The following is a 23,114-nucleotide window of genomic DNA, read 5'->3' as shown; positions in this document are numbered from 1 at the left end:
AGCTCTGATAGCACAAAAGAAACATACATGCAGACCGTTCAGGTATGGCTCAATAAAACACAGTGTTTTTAGTTGGTTTTTGTTTTTTGCAATCTGAATAATATACTACACAGGAGACGATTTGAAAGGAGATGTTATATAAGACTGAGATACATATATTCAGGTGATAAGAGCTGCATTTACAGACGTGCCTCTAGAATAACAAAAATTAAACTTGCAGTCTCAGTAGTGCTGGCATTTCTCCCAGGGCAAGACCACATTTAGTGCCCTATTAAATCAAGGGTGTCCACTGCAAACAGTGGCATGTTTTACCAGCTGGTGTTAACACAGATTGATGAAGATATTCAATCACAATGAACCCAACACTGGGCTTCCTGAGATTTTTGCTATGGAATAAAATATTTTATATGTTTGCCACTTCTCACCCCTTTTAAGGCAATACCTTTCCAGGTAGAAACGGAATTCACTTAGCATTTGTAAAATCCATGCTCAAAGCATTTTCTAGGGCTAAAGATTCACAGAGACAAAATAGATAAAAAGGAACTTGTTAAAAAATACCATATACGAGACTTGATGGAAGTCACTTTTGATTATCAACTAAGACCATGGGAATCAAAAGGTATATATTTTTCGTGAATATGGCAAGAGACGTACTAGCACAGAAATAAAATGTAGTAAGAGCAGACAATATAATCCAAGTCACAATTCAAAGTCAGATACAATTTATCTATTTCCTGCATTTTCTTTGTTTTTCAAATAAAATTAGGGCATATATTTAACATCACTGCAGTCTGTCATCTAATGACAAATTACGCCTCTAGTGGCTCAGAACTGATACATTCATGGGTATATACTATCAGGGGGATGACATACTTTTGAAATCAAAAGATCTGAACTGAAAATGAGATTCCGTCAATAACAAGCCTTGTCAATAATGTCACTCGGGCACAGTCCATCTGGTTTTATCTTTTAAGAAGAGGCCAGAGAGCTCTCCGTGCCTCCAGCACAGAGCTGAGATTCGGTGTATGACACTGTTTAGTAAACTGTAACATTTCCGGAGGAACTAAGATACCTCTGTGATTATATTTAGTTTAAAATGCCCTTAAAAGTGTGATCAATGGACAAATTCAATTATCAACACGTACAAGTGGCACCATTTACGACCCCATAAAGGAAGTCCTTGCCACTTAGGGCTCTATTCATCCAGCACAACATGCCGTCTGCCAACCATTCCACGGACTGACCATTACGTCTTTTAAGGTGCATCTTCATTAATACCAAATCCAGGAGGCTTTTTTTTATATATAAAATGCTGTTTCTTCATGTACACTGATGTATATGTTACAATGATCTGAAAAGGGCATGAAACAAAGCAGCCAATGCACATGGTTCTCGTTCACTGAATGACTTGGTGCATGGTGCAATGAGTTCTACACTCCAGCTGCTGGTCCAGCCCCACGCGTCCTCGGCAAACTTCACCCAATGAAACAAGGAGGGTGGAAGACCAAGACCAGAGTGGAACAGCTGGGTTTGCAAATGCAGGGGCCCACAGGGCCCAGGGAAGTGGGTGTGCTGGGTGGGGCAGAAGACATGACGCAGGTGAGGGGACCACACACTAGCAGCTCTCCGAGGAAGGCTCCATGGACACTCCAGACGCGCTGTACAAGGAGTGTGAAACAAATGCAGGAGAAAGTGTCGCACTGCTGTAGAGTAGACGAGAACCCAAACATGAATCTATCCAGAGCAAGTCACCCAGGCCACACAACACCGAGAAAGGAGGATCTCAAATGTGACTGAGAAAATGCAAAAGCGGAACAGAACACGGCACCACCGCCTTGGTGGCTAGAAGCAGCTCCTGGCTACCTTCCCACTTTCTTTCGTCCTCCTCCTTAACCTACTCTCCGCAAAACCTCCCCCATCCCACTCAGGATCAGAACCTCACATCAATGTGACTGTCTCGGCCCCACATCCAAACCATCATCAATTTCAGCTCTGAAGCCTACCCAAGCCTCTCACCCGTACCTGGATGACCACCACCACCATCTGGAGGATTCCAGCTCTTGCTCTTTCTCGACCCTTACCATAGTCTCTGCTCCCATGCTTCTTCAGGTGATTTCAGCAAAGCAGCCAAGGAGGCCCCCTGAAAAGTCAGATGGTCCCGACCTTTGCTAAAAGCCCTTCGGCGCCTTTCCTTCTGTATCAGCTTCTGCTGGGACTCATTTCCAGGAGCAGAGGTTAAAGCAGCAGGAATCTCTCGCAGCTCAGAGTTCACAAGTATGACGAGGTTATGTCACAATGCTAAAAACGAGGTGCAAGCAGGGTCCCATTCTTTCTGGAGGCTTCAGGGACACTTGAGTTCCTTACCTTCTGTAGTTTCTGAAGGCAATCTGCTTCCCCGGGATCAGGGCTCCTTCCATGCAGGCCCCCACCCTCTTGCTTCTCCTGCCACTACCGGACTCACTTCCTGTCTCTAGGGAGATCTAGGATGATCTCGCTAGCTCAAGACTAACTCATGTTGACAAAGTCCTTCTCACTCAGAGTAGAGAACTTCCAGGAAGATGGAGTAGTGGGTGAGCACCAGAGAAACAGCCTCTCTGAGATTTGGAGTCCAGACACTGAATATAGTAATGTGAGGAAGAGAAGGAGGGACTTGGGTCCCTGGGACCCAGCAAGGATCTGAATTGGAGCCCATGGGGAGAGCAAAGAGAGGGAAGGGACCTCGATGCAGAAGAAGGAAGTGGCTAATGGCACTTTCTCTCCAAGCCATGGTTCGCAGTGTGGAAACGGAGGAAAGAATCTATACATACATGGTGAGTACTGAGACTACTGGGTCTCCACAAAGGCACCAGAGGAATGCATCAGTGGACATAATGGACTGCTGTGGCTGGTGCATTATTCAGATTCAGATGTCCCCCAGGAGAGGGCAATTGGCTGGTTGCAATTTTGGAGAGGCGCCAACTCAACACTGAACTCAGAGCAGCTGCAGGTTGACGCCATCTAGCAACTCCCAGTGTCATGGAGAGGTGCAACTAAGTTCAGGCTGGCAGTAGGTCAGGGAGTGGAGGTCAAGCCAGCAGAAGACATCTGAACTGTCACAGGCTAAACAACTCAGGTCCCAGCCTCACAGCCAGAAACAAGAAGCAGCCTGAACTTCAGTGAACTGAAGGCAAAGGCTTGCTGGAATTATCTACCACCCCTCTGTAATTTTATGGCTGAGCTCAATCAACGGGGATCTGGGCTCTGTCCGCCTTCTCTGTCTCAGTGACAGCAGAGATACGCCCTGAAATGAACAGTTTTTTCCATTTTCTTCTTTTTTATCTTTGGGTTTTTTTTCTTTCTTTTTTCTCTTGATGATTCTTGTTTTTATATGTGTGTGAACACTCTCTCTAGTTTTTTTGTTCTTGTTCTGTTACTCTCTTTTCCTCTTGTCTTTATTAGTTTCTGAAAGCTGACGTAATCTGCCTTTGTCTTCCAGCCTTGCTTATGTTTCTCGTCTTCTGTTCTCTATTTTCTACTAACCTCTTCTAAATTTTCCCCCCAAGGGTAAAACTGCCACATTGAGAGGATATTTACTATATATAATTTTCTGGTTTGTTTTAGGTGCTGGTATATAACTGTAAAACTTGTTCATGTAGGTAAAGGTGGAAAATTAATAGTTACTACAGTTGGACATTTTCTAGGCTGTGCTTGATGCTACTGTATTACTGACTATATTACTCCAGCCAAGGTGACATAATTATTCTAATAAGTTGTTCCTGATAATGCATAGATTGAGATGGTCTGAGAGTCAAAAACAACAGCATAGGCCAGTGCCAAAGAAACAGGGGCTGGGCCAAATAGGAAGCAACTTCTAATCCCCAATAAATGGAAGAGGCAGGATCTTGCAACAGACTCACAACCCAAAAGCCAGCTACACCTGGAAGACATCTCTGAAAAGTACTCATTTCCTAAAGGTTCTTAATACTAGCAATAAAGCTACCTGCTGTAAGTAATTTAAAAGCATCAACCCAGGAATTACTTTTGAAAAAGAGAGAAAATGAGAAGACAAAAAAGCAAGATGGAACCCCAGACTTCCAGCTCACCACAGGCAAATCCAGGGACAATGAGGTAAAATAATTCAAAAGCTGCCCAACTGGACTCTCTGAAGTGGTAACAGCAGAAGTAACAAAGCAGATGGATGAGGCTCTAGAAAAAGCCAAATCAGAAATAATTTCTCAGATAACTACTAAAACTATAACCATGATGAAGAACATGGTTAGTGACTCTAGAGCAAATACAGATTTGAAAAAAATAGAGAAGCTTAGGAAAATTCATGGAAACCATGAATGCCCAACATAGGAAAGAAATGGAATCCAAGAAACAGATTCAAACAGATATCCAAGAGATTAAAAATAAAAATTAAAGACACAGAATAGACAGATTCTTGGATACATATGAATTATCAAAACTAAATCAAGATTCAAAAATTAAAATAACCCAATATTAGTCAATGAAATTGAAGATGTAATTAAAAGCCTGCTAACAAAGAAAAGCCCATGTCCTGGATTTGCAGCTGAATTCTACAAGAGTAGAACTAATGCTGCTACTCCTCAAACTCTTTAATGAAATTGAAAGGAAAGCAATACTCTCAGATTCACTCCTGGAAGCAAGCATTACCCTGATACCAAAACCAGAGAAGGATGCAACCAAAAAAGAGAACTACAGGCCAACAGCACCAAAGAACATAGATGCAAAAGTCCTCAACAAAATACTTATAAAAAAGGATGCAGCAAATCATCAAGAAGATTATATCCCACGATCATGTAGGGATGGTTCAACTTACGCAAATCAATAAATAAAATACAACATATTAACAGACCCAAGGATAAAAACCACATGACCATCTGAATAGATGCAGAAAAAAATCTGACAAAACCCAAGGCCCATTCATGATAAAAGCCCTACAGAAAATTGGAATAAATTGTCTTTATCTTAATCTGATGAAAGCCATCATGACAAACCAACACCCTGAAGATTAAAACTAGACCCATGTCTCTCACCATGTACTAAAGTCAAAATGAATCAAAGATCTCAATATCAAAACAAACACTAAATCTACTGGAAGACAGAACAGGCAGAACTCTTGAAGACTTAGGTTCAGGAAAACTTTACGAACAAAACCTCAGTCACATGGGAACTAACACAAAGAATCACAACTGGGATTTCATCTTATTAAAAAGCTTTGCACAGTAAGAGAAACCACCAATAGAATGAAGACATAATCCACAATGTGGAAAAAAATTTCACCAGCTGTTCCCGAGACACATAAAGAACATAAAAAAATCAGACCCCCCAAATTTAAAAACCCAATCCAAAAATGGGCATCTGAAAGGAACAGATATTTCTCACACAAAGAAGTAGAAGCAGCAAACAAACGTGAAAAATTTTTCAACATCACTGGTCATTCGAGAGATGCAGAGGAAAACAACACTGAGATTCCACCTCACTCCAGAAATAATGGCTGCTACCATGAAATCAACCAATAATAAATGCTGGTGGGTATGTGGGGCACGTGGGGAAAAAAGAACCCTTCTCCACTGTTCGTGGGAGTGTAGACTGGTGCAACCACTGTGGAGATTAGTGTAGAGATCTCTGAAAACACTGAAACTAGAGGTTCCATTGACCCAGCTATTCCTCTTCTTCCTATCTTCCTGAAGAATTAAAAGCATTATGCCACAGCAATATATCACCCATGTTTATACTGGCACAGTTTGAAATAGCCAAATCTTGGAAACAGCCCATTAACCTATGAACGTATGAAGAAAATTCAGGGTTTTTAGAAATATATAATGGAGTACTACTCTGTCGTAAAGAAGGATAAACTTGAGACATTCCTAGGTAAATGGATATGCCTTGAGACTATACTCAAGTGAAATAAATCAGACACACGTGTTTAAATATTGTATTGTTTCTCTGGTGTAATAAACTAAAAGGACCAAAATGTATAACAGCTATGGTGAAATAGGAAGAAAATGTTCAAATGGGTAGGGTAGCTAGGAAAGGTAAGGAGGGAAAGAAGGAAAGGAAAAGAAAAAAAGACAATAGAAGAAAAAATGGAAACAAAGCTTTCTTAAATAAGGAGGGGAAGAGAGGTGGGAGGGGTATGGGAAAAAAAGAATTAAGATATATCAGGTACAGGAACAAATTCCTTACAGTGAATGTGATCATCAGGTCTATCTAAAATGTACCAGTTAAGTTTTTTAAAAAGTCCTTCTTATTCAAGAGTAAAAGCCAGTATCCTGATATCCCCTCACAAACTGCCCCTTTCCTTCTAAGCACATCTCTTATAACTCACCTCTGCGTTCAATCTGTTGCATCTCCACTACTCTTCCTGCTGTTCCTAAACACCTGAGCCTGTCTCAGGACCTTTGCACTTGCTTCTCGCTCTGCCTGGAGAATACCATCCTTTCTCTAGGTATTTTTAAAATGTCATCACCATATGAGTGAGTTTTCCGCAGGTCACTTCTCCCTCAGTTTGGCATGTCCTTTCACACTTCAACTTTTCCAAGGTCAGGAAATACCAAGTCTTTTACTCTCATGGCCCCCAGCACAAACATCAGTTCTATAACAGATGTTCTGTTGCACAATCCCTAGCAAGTCCATGTAGCAGACGGTCCATAAATACTTGCTGAGCAAGTGAGCTTTATCATAAAGGTACTTTCTTTGGACTCCAAATCTGGTCCAAGGCAGCAACTTCATAAACATCTGAATGAACAGACAAATGGGTTAGAGAGCCGATATCCAACACTCTACAGCTGCAGGAACTAACATGACAACAGGTGCTTTTCGGTTTGGAGCCACACACTACGGTGTAAGTAACTTGCCCACGGACGCACGGTAAAAGCAAAGTGATGAAATCACATGTCCAAACTCCCACTCTGGCTGTGCTCCTGCACCGTCTCAGATCTCACAGGTCAGAACTCAGCTGGAATCCTCCGCGTGGCTGAAACTCTCCCCAACAAGGTTTCAAGTTAATAAACTCGGGGTCTGTTTCGAAAGGCTATTTCACAGGAACCTTAGGAGCATCTACCTGTCAATTTAGATGTGTAAAAAGTAACAACACAAGAAAGGGACCGTCAGTATCCACACTTGAAAGTGCACCAGGAGCAAAACTGCAGTGAATGCATGCAGCAGGGGCAGACAGAAGGACCTGCTGGGGCATCGGCGCCCAGCCCGGCTCATCAGCCAACCACAAGTACTTCCGGTGCCAGAGGGCGTCCCCTCTGTGGTGCGTGTTCACTACAAGGCAAGAACCATGGGACACTACAACGGGCTTGGGAAGGAACAGCAGAGAGCAGCACACCCTTTGGAGGCCCCCAGAGCTGCATTAGCAAAGTATCGTTGTTCCAGGCTTGCTCGTTCCTAGCAGACCCTGCTATGCAACTGGCCATGTTTTCTCCCCTCTCCTGAGGCTGCCGTCCTGGGGGCGTGGACAGCTGTCTTTTGTCCAAACATGGAAACTGCACTGCTGGGAATTCTTTACTGGCATCCAGATGGGTAGGGGAGTACGACTGTGGAGGAATGAGAACATCAGAGTTCACGTTTTACCTGTGTGGCTCAGTAGTGCATCCCTACTGATGTCACCAACCCGCACTGAGCCTCAGCTTCCTTCCCTCTAAAGAGTCTGTTTACTATTCTCATAACAGCTTATAGGAGCTACTACTGGGAAGGCACTTCTCACAGGAGGCCTTAGTATGTACTAGCTATTATTATATTACTGTTACCTTACTCTGGACTCTTTTTCTTGGGTTTTTTTGTTTCTTTGTTTGTATTTTTGAGACAGGGTCTCACTATGTAGTTGAGATTGAGACTGACCTGGAACTCACTATGTAGCCCAGGCTGGTCTTGAACTCACAGCGATCCTCCTGCCTCAGCCTCCCGAGTGCGCCACCACGCCTGGCTGGACTCTTTTTCTTGGTTTTCTGATACAGGGTCTCACTGTGTAGTCCAGGCTGGCCTCGGACGCACAGAAATCTTACTACTTCAGCCTCCCAAGTACTGAGATTACAGGCATGCACCACCACACCTGGCCAATTCTGGACTTTCAAAATAACTACTATTCAAAAATAAATAATACACTGCCTTTATCTTGAGTTTATATTTATAAACAGAAACTCTCATGTATTTCCAACTAAGTGTTTCCTTCCCAGCAAAAAAACTCCACCTGGCAGAAGCTAAAAGTGTTTCTAGGTATAACTCACAAACATAAAGTCATTAAAGGCTTTAGTTGCAATTCTACTTTGGAATAAAATATATATAATTTGCTACTGGAGAATTTAAAAGATGTCAGAGAAATGTGACTATATAGAATACTTAAATAAAAAAAGCAACAGGAGTAAGATTTAAAAACCTATAAATTGGCACATGAAGGTTCAATTAAGTATTTTCCTAACAAATTACTATCTAATAAAGTAATTCTTTAATAGCCTGCTTTGCCTCATTGCTTAAAAATGAAATAAAACAGCAATGAAATATATATTTACTCTGTTTCCTCTAATCACAGTAACCAAGCACACACAGCAGAAGCATTAAGTTAGCTTCATCAAATTACACATGAATTCATCTCACACGGAGCTCTGATTCAACAGGTTGGGGAGCAAGCAGGTATTCATATTCTGCAAGGACTCCCTGAAATCACTAACTCTAGCATCTTTGGTGAATAATCATTGCAGAAAGTATTCCCTCTGACAAGAAGTTTTTGCCTTAAAAACCTGCTAGGAAGCTTTTCTGGATTCTGCACTTTTTCATCCTGAAGCAAGACGTGGCTGCTTGTAACTCAATAAAGACATAGTGCTGAGTTACTCTTTAGTCTTTAAAATTGTAATAGAGTCCTCTGGCCTCCTAACAACGGAGCTAAATAAGATGGGGAAAGTGGAACTTTACGATTGTTCTATGACCTTGTGTGACCATTTTTCCTTCGGTTGAGCACTTTCCAACAGAACTCCAGGCTGATAGGAACGTCCTTCACCTGCGTTTCCAGTTTCCGACTTGACAATCACTCGTTCCCTGTGCTGCCGAGCCTGGGAAATGCGGCTGGTGACAACTGTTCTGGACAGCACAGCTCAGGACAGACGTTAAGTGCCTGCGACCTTCCCAACACCGTGCCATCCCAGGTCCTCGTTTCATTACTCACTTGGTAAACATTCTTTGAGCACGTATTACCTACCAGGGGCACGCTAGGTACTGAGGGTAAAGCCGGGTACAAATATGACAAGGTCCTAGGCGTCATGGTATGGATGTTCTAGTTTGGAACAGGCAGCTCTGCAAAACCACCAGGAGGTGTGATTAAATACAAGTTTTAAAAATTATGTTATTTTTGCACCACTTTGGTGCAAAATAACCAGTTCGAGAAAATGTGTTTCAAAGGATGAAAGAAATGAGAGGAGGGAGTCAGCAGCCACAAGGAAAGGGAAGTGAAAAGTATTTTCCTAACAAATTACTATCTAATAAAGTAATTCTTTAATAGCCTGCTTTGCCTCATTGCTTAAAAATGAAATAAAACAGCAATGAAATATATATTTACTCTGTTTCCTCTAATCACAGTAACCAAGCACACACAGCAGAAGCATTAAGTTAGCTTCATCAAATTACACATGAATTCATCTCACACGGAGCTCTGATTCAACAGGTTGGGGAGCAAGCAGGTATTCATATTCTGCAAGGACTCCCTGAAATCACTAACTCTAGCATCTTTGGTGAATAATCATTGCAGAAAGTATTCCCTCTGACAAGAAGTTTTTGCCTTAAAAACCTGCTAGGAAGCTTTTCTGGATTCTGCACTTTTTCATCCTGAAGCAAGACGTGGCTGCTTGTAACTCAATAAAGACATAGTGCTGAGTTACTCTTTAGTCTTTAAAATTGTAATAGAGTCCTCTGGCCTCCTAACAACGGAGCTAAATAAGATGGGGAAAGTGGAACTTTACGATTGTTCTATGACCTTGTGTGACCATTTTTCCTTCGGTTGAGCACTTTCCAACAGAACTCCAGGCTGATAGGAACGTCCTTCACCTGCGTTTCCAGTTTCCGACTTGACAATCACTCGTTCCCTGTGCTGCCGAGCCTGGGAAATGCGGCTGGTGACAACTGTTCTGGACAGCACAGCTCAGGACAGACGTTAAGTGCCTGCGACCTTCCCAACACCGTGCCATCCCAGGTCCTCGTTTCATTACTCACTTGGTAAACATTCTTTGAGCACGTATTACCTACCAGGGGCACGCTAGGTACTGAGGGTAAAGCCGGGTACAAATATGACAAGGTCCTAGGCGTCATGGTATGGATGTTCTAGTTTGGAACAGGCAGCTCTGCAAAACCACCAGGAGGTGTGATTAAATACAAGTTTTAAAAATTATGTTATTTTTGCACCACTTTGGTGCAAAATAACCAGTTCGAGAAAATGTGTTTCAAAGGATGAAAGAAATGAGGAGGGAGTCAGCAGCCACAAGGAAAGGGAAGTGAATTCACAAGCCTTCCGCGGAAGGGCGGCACTGCCTCGGTAACAGAGTCACTGGTGAGCTCGTTACTGTGAAGGTCGGACGCCTCCTGGGCCCATGAAAGTGACCAAGCAGAGAACCAACACTCAGCTACCTAAGGATTCACAGCGAGAGCATATGCAGTGATTCTCACTGGAGAAAGGACTGGGAAAGAACTGAATTTATGACTGGAAAGGGCATTTCAAGTCGCTGTTACAAATATTTTATCTATTTGGTCAAGTTTGTAGGGGCAAAAAAACAAAAACCAAAGAACAAAAAACTTCGACCATTAAAAAGTAAGAATGATGTTCTGCTAAAAGTTTCTAATCGCCCAATTAGAACCTAGAAAGCTCACCCAGCTTGCAAACGCATGCCCTAAGTCAGGCCATGACACTTCCTGCCCCAGCACGCAGGGCGCTGGGCTGGGCCACCTTTCATCAGGGGTCCTGGGACACCAGACCCTACAGATGCAGGCACAGCATCAGGCCAGGCCAGATCCACAGCACTGAACTCTGGTCAATGACAAATGGCTGAAAACGGTCAGAACTGGGTCCCTGGGAGGAGAAAGTTTGCAGAGAGCAAGAGAGACGATGTTAAGAATTGCTACGTTCGGGTAATTGTTATTAATTATCTCTAGAAGTAAGATGATTCATCAGCAGCCTTACCTAGTTCTGGGGGCAGAACAGTCAGGCGGTTTCCTTGAATGTGGAGTTCCTTGAGCTGGGTCAGCTCCCCGATTTCCTTGGGCAGTGAGATCAGGTCGTTATCCCTAAGGCTGAGCTAAGTATTGGAAAACAAGCAGTTGTCAGAACAATTCCTCATAAAGAGGCGCTCAACAGAAACTCTTGCACTCTCCCATGCCCTTTCTTTTTCTAAGGCTCAATTCTTTCAATTTATTTACAAGTGACTGTGGCTAAACAAGAAACAGTATCAGGAATGGTGGTTCATTCCTGCAAAACAAACCTTACTCCTGCTCAAATTGACTCCATTCTACTCTTACAAGGGCTGCAGAAGTGAATTGATTTTCTAAGAATTTAGATAAATTACTTACTATCTGCAACTTTGTGAGCTTCCCAATATCTGGCGGCAGGATTTCAAAATCGTTGTCACTTAGATAGAGTGCACGCAGGGTGGCTGCAAATTAAACAGCAATATATAAACAGGGTGGCATGGAACCCAACCATTTGAGGTCTGATCAATACGCAGGAGTCAGCTTTGATTAATAACCCTGGCTTGGTGAAAAGCCTGTGACATACCTAGGCCTCGCTGTAATAACAAGCAGGTCAAACTTAGATTTACTGGCTGATCGTGTGGCTGGTGTGTCCAGGAAAACACCCCTATCCGAGAGGACTGACACAAGAGCAACGGTGGGCATGTGCGGCAGTCCTGGGCATAGTTTCATGCATTTCCAGAAAGGACAGCTTATTTTCCTCTGTGCCTTCCGATTCATACTTATTACTCCATGTGCGTCCAAATAAAAGGAAGAGAGCCGCTGTGTCACTTCCATCTGAGCACAGAACAAAAGGGCTCTTGCACGGAGACAGGACCGTGTCACAATAGAACTTTCGTTATGTAGCACAATGATGCGCACAATAAATAAATAAATGAAAGGCTTTCCGGTGATGGGAGCTGTAATTGCAGTTCATCATTTCCATAATCAGTCTAATTATTACTACTTGCGTCTATGGCCTCAATGACAAAAATATATGAAGACAACGGTGGAGTTAAAAAGAATACAGCTTTAACAGAATCTCAGTGTCCCTTCGTTCATGATATTACACAATAATGGTATGAACCCAAACTAATGACTGCTAAAATCCTACAGTATCCCTTTACCCTCAACACAAAAAGTGGGTACGGTGAACTAAGATGTATGAGTTTTCCTGCTTTGTTTATAGGTAGTGAATGTTTCAAAATTCAACAGAATTCTATGTTAATAGGCGTGACAGTAACAATTTTTTCCATAGACATATTTCAGAATTGGTTTCATGTGCCTGAGAGAGTCTTGAAAGGCAGAGTACATAAGGTAAAAAATGAAATTAGCTAGCTAGACTAGCTCAGAAAATTGAGAACTTTTTGGATGTCCCAGATGACACTGGAAAAGCAGAATAGTCACTTAAGGCATGCATGCCACCTTTTCCTACTTGGTAATGAATTCCTAGAAAATCACTGTTTCCTAATATTAGGAGGACCCTCACAAGACATCTATTTGCAAATGGAAGCATCAAGTGAGTCTGTCAACTTTTTAAATGTTTGTGCAGTGGCCAAAACAGGCTACATCAATACTTTTCAAAAATAAAATAAGACTCACGGCTGAAAATTTGAAAACTTCAGTTAGCAGTTTATTAATGGGCATTTTTGTAGGTAATTGTCTAGAATATCTTTGAGCAAATATCTTACAAAGAATTAAGAGCAACATGGGAGTACTGTTTTGGGAGCACATTCTTAAAAAGAAAGTCAAATTTCTTAGCTAAACACCGAGACTTGATCTCATTTAGTTCCAAAATCTCTCTTGGAAAGTTAATATGACATTGCTAAGTCCACTTACCCCAGAGGTGTCAGACGACTATATATCAAATATAAATATTGCTGAGCTATGAAGGAATATTCAAAGGTAATCCGCGAAGAAAAAAATATATATGTCTCATAATTTCTCTTAAGAGTTTGGGCCCTGGCAAATAAATTTTACTCTTACAACGCAAAGTACCGTCCTAAGGAGATTTATAGAATTAAAAGTTTCTTACTAAGGTAGAAGAAATTTCCAGGAAGAGAATTTTCATTCAAGTTGTTGTAAGTCAAGTCCAGGACTTCAAGAGCTGGAAGAGAGCCAAACCCACGAGGCAGGGTGTTTAGCCTGTTCATGCTGTGGGGAAGAGAGACACGAATTAGCCCACACGACACACACTTACACAGAACACTGCCGATCTACACTACTCTTTGACAGGCTGAAAGCCCTAAAAAGTGCCATGATTCTACATTTACTTTATGTTTTTTAAATGTAATTTTATTGACAAATAAAAATTATATATACTAACAATGCTGTACAATATGGAGTTGTTCGATCAAGCTGTCTCACAGGCATTACGTCCTATTATTTACTGTGTATGTAGTGAGAATGAATACTGGAAAAAAAAAGCTATTCTCTTAGCAAGTCTCAAATATAGCATGTATTTCGTCAGACACCATGGTGTACAGCGGCTCTCCTGAACTTACTCCTTCCACCCAGGTCTGTGTCCTGAGACCAACATGCCCCCCTAGCCCCCACTCACTAGGCCTCTGCTGACCGCCAATGTACTCTGCTTCTCTGAGTTCAGCTGATTCCATAGCCCACATATAAGTGAGACATTTGTCTTCCTCACCCTAAAAATTATAGTCAGAAAACCTATGTATTTGTGAAACATTTCAAAGTGTCTTAGCTTTCATTTTCTCCAGTGGCACAGTTCAATTACTACTTTGTACAGAAACTAAAACCATCACAAAGTATTTGTCTGTCTAGAGAAAAACTTCGCAACGAATGTGGCAATGATTCTTCAAAAATGCATATCTAGTATTCCTGTTTTACATCTGATTTATTTTTGTTTCATTTCATTTATTTATTTTAATGGAAGGGAGAAAACTCAACTGTGTTGTACAACTATCAGGATTTAAATTATCTCCAATTATATTGGTGGTTATCAGGAGGTGAGAAGGGGGGATTGCTTAATGGCTATAGTGTTTCAGGTTTTCAAGAAGAGAAACTTCCAAGGGCTGGGGATTTAGCTCAGTGGTGCTGCTGCCTGCCTCCTAAGCGCAAGGTCCCAAGTTTGATCCCTGGTACCAAAAGAAAGGAGAAACTTCAGGAGATTGGTTCACAACAATCTGAAAATATTGTACCACTATTGAACCTGAATTGTATACTCTAGAATGATTAAGATGGTAATCCAGATGCACGGGTGCATGCGCGCGCACACACACACACACACACACACACACACACACACACACATATACGTCTAATGAAACCCAAGAGAAAAAGTTTTCTATTACCAACTTTTAACCTTTTCTTTCTTTTTTTTTCCCCCCTCATTGACTTTATTGGTATTTTTGGTATACAGCACAGTTACATTCATCATCGGGATCTTGTACCTTTACATGACAGGTCTTAGTTCTCACTTTTTCCCTTTATCCCTGCCCCTCCCCTTCGCCCTCTCCTCCCTTCCCTATTTAAAAATACTTCATTTCCATTTTTTCATTTTCTCATTTTTTTTTCCTTTTCCCTTATTTTCTTTTTTTCAGGATGCTTATTTTTTTAATACAGTTTCCTTTCAACATACTTAAAAGTCAGTTTAAAAAAAAAACTTTCCGTTGACAGATATTGAAAGATGGGAGGAACTGTGACACTACAACTTATTCTAGTCATTGATCCTTCTCATAACAGATGCAATCCTGTCCACCTCCATCAACGAGGCCTCACAAGAAATGACGGAGAGCAGAAGGGAAGACCAAGAGAGAAAAGTGGATCTCTACTGCTCGGGTAGACTTTTCGCAGGGCAAAATAACCTCTGTGACTATTTGCTGCAGGGATGATGCCCCAGATTTTCTATCCGTTCACTATTTGTGAAGCACGTTTGTCACGTATCCTACTTGGTTCACTAACTACGAAGTGTTCGTGAGATGAGTTCTACAAACAAACCAGGCCGAGAGTTATTCCAGAATCGATGGAAAGGCTGAGCCACAGTGAAGTTATCCTGGAAATTGTTACTGTACCACTGTGGCATCTCTGCGTTTTTACATTTCTTAGAAAATAACTCTGTAGTATGAACCATGTTTACAGAACTGAGAACACAACGAAACATTCTTTTTTTTTTAACCAGGTGGTCTAAAATACTTTCAGGTCTTGTGCTCATCAGAATAAACAGCAAATACTATATAACTTTTAAAACCAATTCTGGTTCAGTGAGTCTTCTGGGCCACGGGTCCACGTGGCCTAACTGCTATGGCTCTGTAGCCTCCTTAATGTACAGTTTTCTTCTGGATGGTTATCCCTAAATAGTCCTCTCTATAACTTGCCTTAACCTTGCATTGCTGTGTGTGTTTAATTCTTTGAGCCATTTCGAGACAGGGTATCCTTTACCGAAATCTATCTTTATTTCTTTCCTAAAGAAGTAAAAATTGTGTTTGTATGTAGACAACCCTGCCGATGTAACTGTGTCATTGCATACAGAAATCATCCTACAACCAATACAGCTCCAAGGGCCACAAACGCCAACAACTCCAGAGAGGACGAGGAGGAAACTGCGACACCATCAGTGGAAGAGGAAAGTTCACCACTCTGTTCTAGTGTGTGTCAAACCTAAGGGAACGAAACCAAAGCTCATTATCCTTTTCCCATCTGGCCTCTGTTTATATTTCCATTTTAGCTGCCCAACACAGAAATCGAGGTATCATCCTATCCCATCCATGGCTGTGTTGCCAACTTTTCCTTCTTTCATTTGCAAATAAAAGCTCTCCCATGCCTCCACCATCACTGCCCTCGTCACCTGAGGCACCTCATCACCTCGCCTTCCTGCTAGGCTCCCAGCCTCTGGTCTAGTTCCTTTTGACCTTCTCTACTCTCATCTTTCATAGAAAAATCTGACATCAACTCATACACGCTACTCCACCATGCAACTTCCCCGATGGATAAAGCCAAAGATCCTTTGTGCAGCTCACGAGGCCCTTCACTAGCATTCCCAATTCTCTGCCATCTATTTTTTCACGCTTGGTTTCCCCAGCTATCACGGGGCTCCACTGGGCTGGAATGGTTGATATCTAGCACGGCAACCGATATCTGGTCGGGAATTTCGGAAGGACTCATTAAATGAGCAGTAGACGTTCACGATGGCCTGTCCAGCCTCGCCTCTCACCTGAACCGCCTTGCCTCATGTCGTGTACTCAGCGGTATCAGTATTGCAATAAAGCTTCCCAAACATGCATTACTCTGAGCTTTTAAACAGGTCACAGATCAACTCAACCTGAGATACCTTGGTTCTTTCTGCTTCTAAATCTGAGAAATTCCTCCTGAGGTGCTAAGTTGGGGAGTCCAGTGCTCCCTGGGTGAATTCTCCCCAGGACTTCATGTGTAGACCAGCGTGCTCCCTGTCTCTCTGTCCGCTGTGGTTCCATCAGCCCCAACACGCCTGGGACCCTGTTGTGCTGTCCTGCTGATCCACAGCAGGTCTGGCCCCTGACCCTAACTCTAACCCAGACCATGACTTTCACCTTTGAGCCCCAAGATGAGCAAGACTCCTGACACAAAACAGGAACCTACATGTTCACAAAATAAAGGAAAAAATAAATAAAACAAAGATATCAACCATAATAGCTAACACTATGCCCTGCTTACCATATACTAGTCCAGAGCCAAAGGATGGAACGATATATAACTCATTTAATAAATGAACAAATTAACAGTATAAATATATCCCTATATCTGGTGTTAGCTTCTTGCTTATGTGCCAATTAAGCACTGAGACTTAATAATCTTCATTAAATGTAGGAGCCTTTCTTTTCTGCTTTGCCAGCTGGGAATACAGTTCCCAAATGTGCACAGGGACAAATAATCTATTGTAAAGTGGGGTTTCTCCCTCCTTTAAACTCCTCTTTCCCTCACATTCTAGAAAAAAGAATGCTTGGGCCAGGGATTTAGCTCAGTGGTTCTGCTGCCTGCCTTGCAAATACAAAGTCCTGAGTTCGATCCCACTACTAAAAAAAGAATGCTCAAGGGTCTTACAAAGATGGTCCCTTAGGCTAAGTGAGATTCAAACTAAGAATATCTAACCAAAGCCCTGTACAAAGAATGAACTAACAAGCACTTCGTGGGTGAGATTTTTCGTCATGCTTGCTTCCTGTAAAACTGACAAGTACCTGGCCAGCTTCTACTGCCACTCCATGTAAATCACTGACTTGGATGGTTTAGTGGCTACAATCTAATGAGTATTTTAGTCTGCAGAGAGAAGGAAGCGTGAACGAGCCCTTTCACCTCGTAGCTATGACAATGAAGACAGAAATCAGAAGCCACAGTTCTGGCTGGCACCTATGGAGCGTGACGGAGATGGAATGGACCCACACCAGTGGATTTCCCCTCTCCGGCCACAACCTGGGGCGTAAGTAGAAAGCAAGTCTCTTAACCCCTTGGCAGAGGCCCAGCTTCTTCCCATGAAATGGAAGCACTAACGCTTTCCCTCCCTGCCTCACAAATGTGGAAGGGGTCAATAGCTGGGTGAGGACTCTGAGAATGCAAAGAAATCCGGGATTATTATTATTCACTGCTTCTTGGCTCTGCTACCTCAGCTGAAGCAACATTCCTCTCTTCATCTGTGCATAAAGACACAGGATTATAACCTCCTGACCACATTGGGGAATTGTAAGAATTAATAAAGCAGCATTACAGAATGGTTTCTTCCTCTCTCTGGAAGGAAGGCACTTTATAAAATATTTCTACTCAAGACAGAGAGGGAAAAAAAATCAGCCACATTGTAATTTACTGAACAGCTAATGCTATGCAAACAAGTCCCTTCTTGGTCAACATAACTGAAATAAAAAATTTTATTGGAAACAAAATACAGTAAAAAAACTCCCTTATTGTGCCAGCAATTAGCTTCTCCAACAAGATATGCACTAATGGAGGCCATTGAAAGGATATATTAAAACAATAAAACTTTTAAAACCCAAAACATAAACAGAAATTGGAAACACACTCGTGTGCAGTAACACGAACGGCGCCCCCTGCCCTTTGTTCCTTTTCTCACTGCCTTTAACTCTCTTTCCTCTACTCTAGTACTCACCCAAGGTTCAGGTGCTTGAGTTTCTGAAGGCTGCTGATCTGTGTGGGCAACTCTTCGATCTGGTTATTAAAAAAGTTTAGCACTTCCAAGTTCTTCAGTTCCGCTATGTTTGGTGGCACCGCTGTGGAGACAAAACGCAGGCTGTGAGTCCAGGAGCCTCCCCCCTAGCCAAGAGCACCAGCAACACATTTTGTTTCTCTTTCCAGGGAAAGATGTTAATTCCAATATGACCCTGTATTTCACATACAGACCATCAAGTCAAAGCAGAAATGTTTCTTCTTGTACAATCAGATCAAAACACTTGGCATGGTTTGTGCATGATGAACAGTAAGGAAATGAGGCAGAAAAGGCAGGACAAAAAGGAACTTTGGCACCATAACTGACAATGAGGGATTCCTACAAAGCCAAGGGACGTCTAATTGTCCTACATCTAGTAAGTGCAGCTGTGTTCTTCCTTTTGATTCTCCTGTGTCTCCACTAGAAGACAGAAAGAGAGAGCAAACCCCAAGATCCCTTCCTGTGAGACGGTCCCACACTGGAGCTCCAGACAGTCCAGTACCTCAAGGGCTGTCCTCTTTATGCTCAACCTTAAAGGATAACATATTCAACCCACCGAGTTTCTGATTTGGGCCCCTGGAGCAATGTACCCTGATCAATACACACACACACACACACACACACACACACACAGAAGTTACATCATATTAACAATGAATTGATACACTGTTATACAGAAATACAAAAACGCAAAATGAGTAGCATGCTATGAATAATGGTGTTCAGATCAAAGTTGCAAAACAACCACTTGGGACTGTAGGGGTCCTCTTTCCCTGTAGTTTATGCCTGCAAATACAAATTTAAAGCCAAAGGCATCGTTATCTCAAAAGTATAGCCAGTCCTCAATGTCTGTAGATTGCACATCTGCACATTCAGCCACCTATAGATCCAAACATGCACAGACTTTTGCCTTTTGTCATTTGTCCTTAAACAATGCAATATAACAGCTAACTACATAATATTTACATTACAGTAGATATTATAAGCAATCTGGAGGTGGTTTAAAGTATATAGAGGATGCACATAGGCTACAAGCAAATACTGTGCTATTGTACAAAGAGACGTAGGATCCCTGGATTTTGGTATCTTAGGGGCTCCTGGAACCAAACACCTGAGGATACTGACGGACAAATGTCCAACTTGGAACTGGCAGCAAATGGACTGCATAGACAGCAATTTTCCTATCCCACTTGCTACTCAATTTTTCCACAAACATCTGCCTGTGTGACGACCACGTGACCTGCGCCTCAGTCCAGCACAAGAACGTAGGTTCCGTCTGCTGGCAGCCTCCAGCTCCCTCCTTTCCTGCTGCCCCTGAAGGCCGGGACAGCCACCCACGCTGCCTGCCCACTGCTCAAGCCTCAACTCAACCGGGAGCAGCTGTGCTTGGACCCGCTAGCAAGGCGTGTGTGAAATTCCAGACACACACCTGAAGTGATCAAGGAGGCAGCCACTCCAGGGCGCAGCTGCTAACTCCCGGGGGACCGAGGTCAAGAGGACGGGCGGGCACACTGTCCATTACAGGGTTGAGTCGCCATTTTCAGGGCTGAGAAATATCTAAGATACGCATGACTGGTTTCTTTTGGAGAAAGGGAAGGGCTGGTCCAAGGAAAGGAAACGCCTTCATTGGAAGGAGGGGCTGTGGAAACTAGAACTCCCTCTGGAGTGGGACTCGCAGGCGGCGGACAGCGGTCCAGTAACCGGGCTTCGCCGTGGCCCCTGAAGTGGCCACAGACAAGTGGCCTTCACGGAGTCATCCAATTCAGCCGCTGGGAATGACTTCCAGAATTATTCCCGGTATCAACAATGATGCATAGGAACCTGACCTGTACCGAGAGGCTGCAGAAGCGTGTTTTGGATGCGGTGACAGCGGCACACTATTTGCTTTGTATAAATCACAGCCTGGAGCGGCCGCATCACTGCCTCGCATTCCCGCGCCCTCCGCACTCGGAGAAGTGCAGCTACCCCGAGACCTGAGCCTTTCCTCCTGTCCACCTCCAGCGACCAGGAAACTTACTCTCACCTCACTGAGCTGATGAGGTGCGCGATAAGGGAAGTTAGTGAAACCAGGAGAAAAGGATGATCTCACGTGAGCCACAAACCAAAACTAACGCGGCCTCACCGCCGCCGCAATCAGGTGCAGGTCTGAAGGTATCACCATCTTGGCAGGATGAGAGATTATTTCACTCTCTTTCCAAATCAGTCCAATTTAAAACCACAAATTATGCTGAATGTGATTTAGGGCTGTTTTGTGGACACAGAAACGAACCCAGCATTCAATTTACCACTCCTTTCCCAGCCCTTTGGTGTGCATGTGAATTCTGGGGGGGGCGGGGGTCACATTGCTAGTATTTTCCCTAAAGTACATTTTTTTTTTCCCGGCCACAGTCACTATCAAAAGAAGTTAACATGCAGACCTGCCTGGATGGGATCCATTCATTCTTTCCGCCAATATTTAGGGAATGTTTATGTTCACAGCACCACACTCCTGATGTGTAGCAATGCTTTCGGGGACAAGGAGAAAGAACCATGCTATTTAAAGACAGAAAGTTACAAAAGAAAGGGTAGCGGAGTTAAACCTGAAATGGACCTCGTGCTTGGAAAACAAGCTAACTCCAACAAAACTATCCGTTCAAAAGGTTCACCATGCAAAGCAGGCAATGACGACATCATACATATACAGCACAAAGAATTTTAGCTGTTATGAAAAGGTGGTGGCGATATCTCACCAAAGCTCTCTCCTAAAACATTTCAAGGTATCTGCATGACACATCTGCAAGCCACAGCATTTCACAGTCCAGGTGGGCAGTCAGCATCAGTGCATGTCGTGTTGGCCCCTGAGATGCTCCTGTCCCTTCCATCTGGCCATCGCCTGAGCTGTGAACCCGTCAGCCGCACCCACAGGGCACAACGGCAGCACAGAAGTGGAGGGGCAGTGGGGTGCAGGGTGGGTTCAGGCCCGCCTGACTCAGCCATGTCCTGGCTCTGTGTGCCCTTACTCGATGCACAACCTCTCTGGGCCTCAGTGCCTCAAGTGTAAAATGAGAAGGCTGGATAACGGCATTGCCAAACACTCTTCTACCTGTTTTCAACATTTATGAGTTGAAGAGATGGACTAGGAAAATCAGTGATAATGGATTTAAATAATGCAACGATAGGGTCCCCAATTAGGAAGCTCGGTCATGCAGAACTTTTGCTTCTGACAAATTTAGCAGCGTTTTCTCTTTCACCAAGGACAGCTCCTTCAGTTTTGAGACAATGGCTGCTAAATTTGGGAGAAAGATCCCAGCGCTCCTGCGCTCCTACACAGGAAGTTCTGTTCCAACCACAGGATCACACAGCCTCTGGGTCCCTCTTGGCCCAGGGTTTCCACTGGTGTTTCGGAAAATGGGACAGAGCAGCGGGCATGGCCCAAGGACTACACCCAGAGACTGGACTCACAGCGTCTTCTGACATTTTAACCAATTCACACTAACAAGGCTAGCCTGGCCCTGTCATCCTTCAAATCCTCCTAAATCAAAGATCTGAAAAATCATTCAAGATTTATCTCATGTGTTGGCCCAAACTCAGCTTCCTTCAGCTGGCTGGCAACTCGTAAACTCCTGCCCTGCAAAAGGAGAATCAAAATAAACTAGTTACAGTGATAGGATTTTCACTCTCAGAGTTTGTCCTGAGATACAAAATTAATAATTCTACCACTAATCATTCTTTTAAGAGCAGAGTAGGTTCTGACGCTGGGATGTCCAAAGGGTACCCACAACTGTGTGACTGTTGAAATCTGGATGAATCCAGATTAAATAAAATGAACAATTCCATTTTGGGCTCACAACAGCCACACGCGGCTGGCTGTTCCTGCACCGGACACTTCCATCACTCTAGATTATTTTATAGTGGAGTACTCAGATTTACCACGAGCCTCACCCAGTTTCTGACCCAATTGAGGTGGGGCCCAAGAATCTGCATTTCCCCAAGTTCCCAGGGCATGCAGATGCTATTGGTCAGAGAACTCTATTTTGGTGCAGAGAAGTTTTAATTCATTGGTGACATTAACTCAATGCATACATCCCTAACTCTGCACAACAATGATGACACTGTAGTGCCTGATCTTATGCAAATTAAGATTCCTTTTGAGCCCAGGGATTGGTGGGAAAGCAGAAGGCCTGCTTGGGTACCACACTCACACCACAGCTGGCCAACTTCTGCTTCTCCACACTGATTTTACTGTGAAATCATTATAGGGAGACAGCAACATTCAAGGGGAGAAAACCCTTGTATTCCCCAATCCACCAGAAGTCACTTCAGCAGCCCAGAGGGGACCACGTCACATGAAGAGATGCCACCTGCTGTACCAAGGGCCTCGGAAACACAGAGGCCGAACCTTAGTGTGCTGGGTAGGGTACAGGCCAAGCTGCTTAGGGGCAGCTAACTGGGGGCTTTTTCTGAGCAAAAGCATCTTGGACCCTGAGGCAAAGAAACAAACTGTGAAGTGATAGGCTCCAGGAACAGCAGGCCCACAGAAAACATACGGCCGGGGAGCTCGCCTGGGTGCAGCCCACGGGAGGGCCGGGGGGGTCAGGCGCTGGTCTTTACAGCCATATGGTGAGCGCTCTGCTGCCATGGAAGGGTGGCAACGGACCACGTGCGGCGTTAACACCCACGCTGCCAGGAAGCCAGAAGCTGCACGGAACCGTGTGGGTTTCCGGCAGCAGCACGGGCATGAAATCCGGAGCTGACCTCTCCCCAC

General features: G+C 43.5%; 1 protein-coding gene across 6 annotated transcripts in view; it reads right to left on the bottom strand.

Moving 5' to 3' along the window:
• The window catches only part of Rsu1 (Ras suppressor protein 1), a 175,959-nt gene that overhangs the window by 114,328 nt on the left and 38,517 nt on the right, over window positions 1-23,114 (bottom strand). For all 6 annotated transcript variants that reach the window (XM_010607102.2, XM_010607105.2, XM_010607101.2 and 3 more), the window contains 4 exons: window positions 18,314-18,434; window positions 13,253-13,371; window positions 11,560-11,642; window positions 11,174-11,288 (listed from right to left, as the gene is read on the bottom strand). In XM_010607102.2, coding sequence (XP_010605404.1) covers window positions 11,174-11,288; window positions 11,560-11,642; window positions 13,253-13,371; window positions 18,314-18,434 — 438 coding nt within the window. The remainder of the gene's footprint in view (window positions 1-11,173; window positions 11,289-11,559; window positions 11,643-13,252; window positions 13,372-18,313; window positions 18,435-23,114) is intronic.

The sequence above is a fragment of the Fukomys damarensis genome, unplaced genomic scaffold, assembly GCF_012274545.1.
Source record: "Fukomys damarensis isolate Sample0158 unplaced genomic scaffold, DMR_v1.0_HiC HiC_scaffold_37, whole genome shotgun sequence".
Lineage (NCBI taxonomy): Eukaryota > Metazoa > Chordata > Mammalia > Rodentia > Bathyergidae > Fukomys > Fukomys damarensis.
Note: the sequence above shows the minus strand (reverse complement) of the source record. Positions and strands in the feature narration are given on the sequence as shown.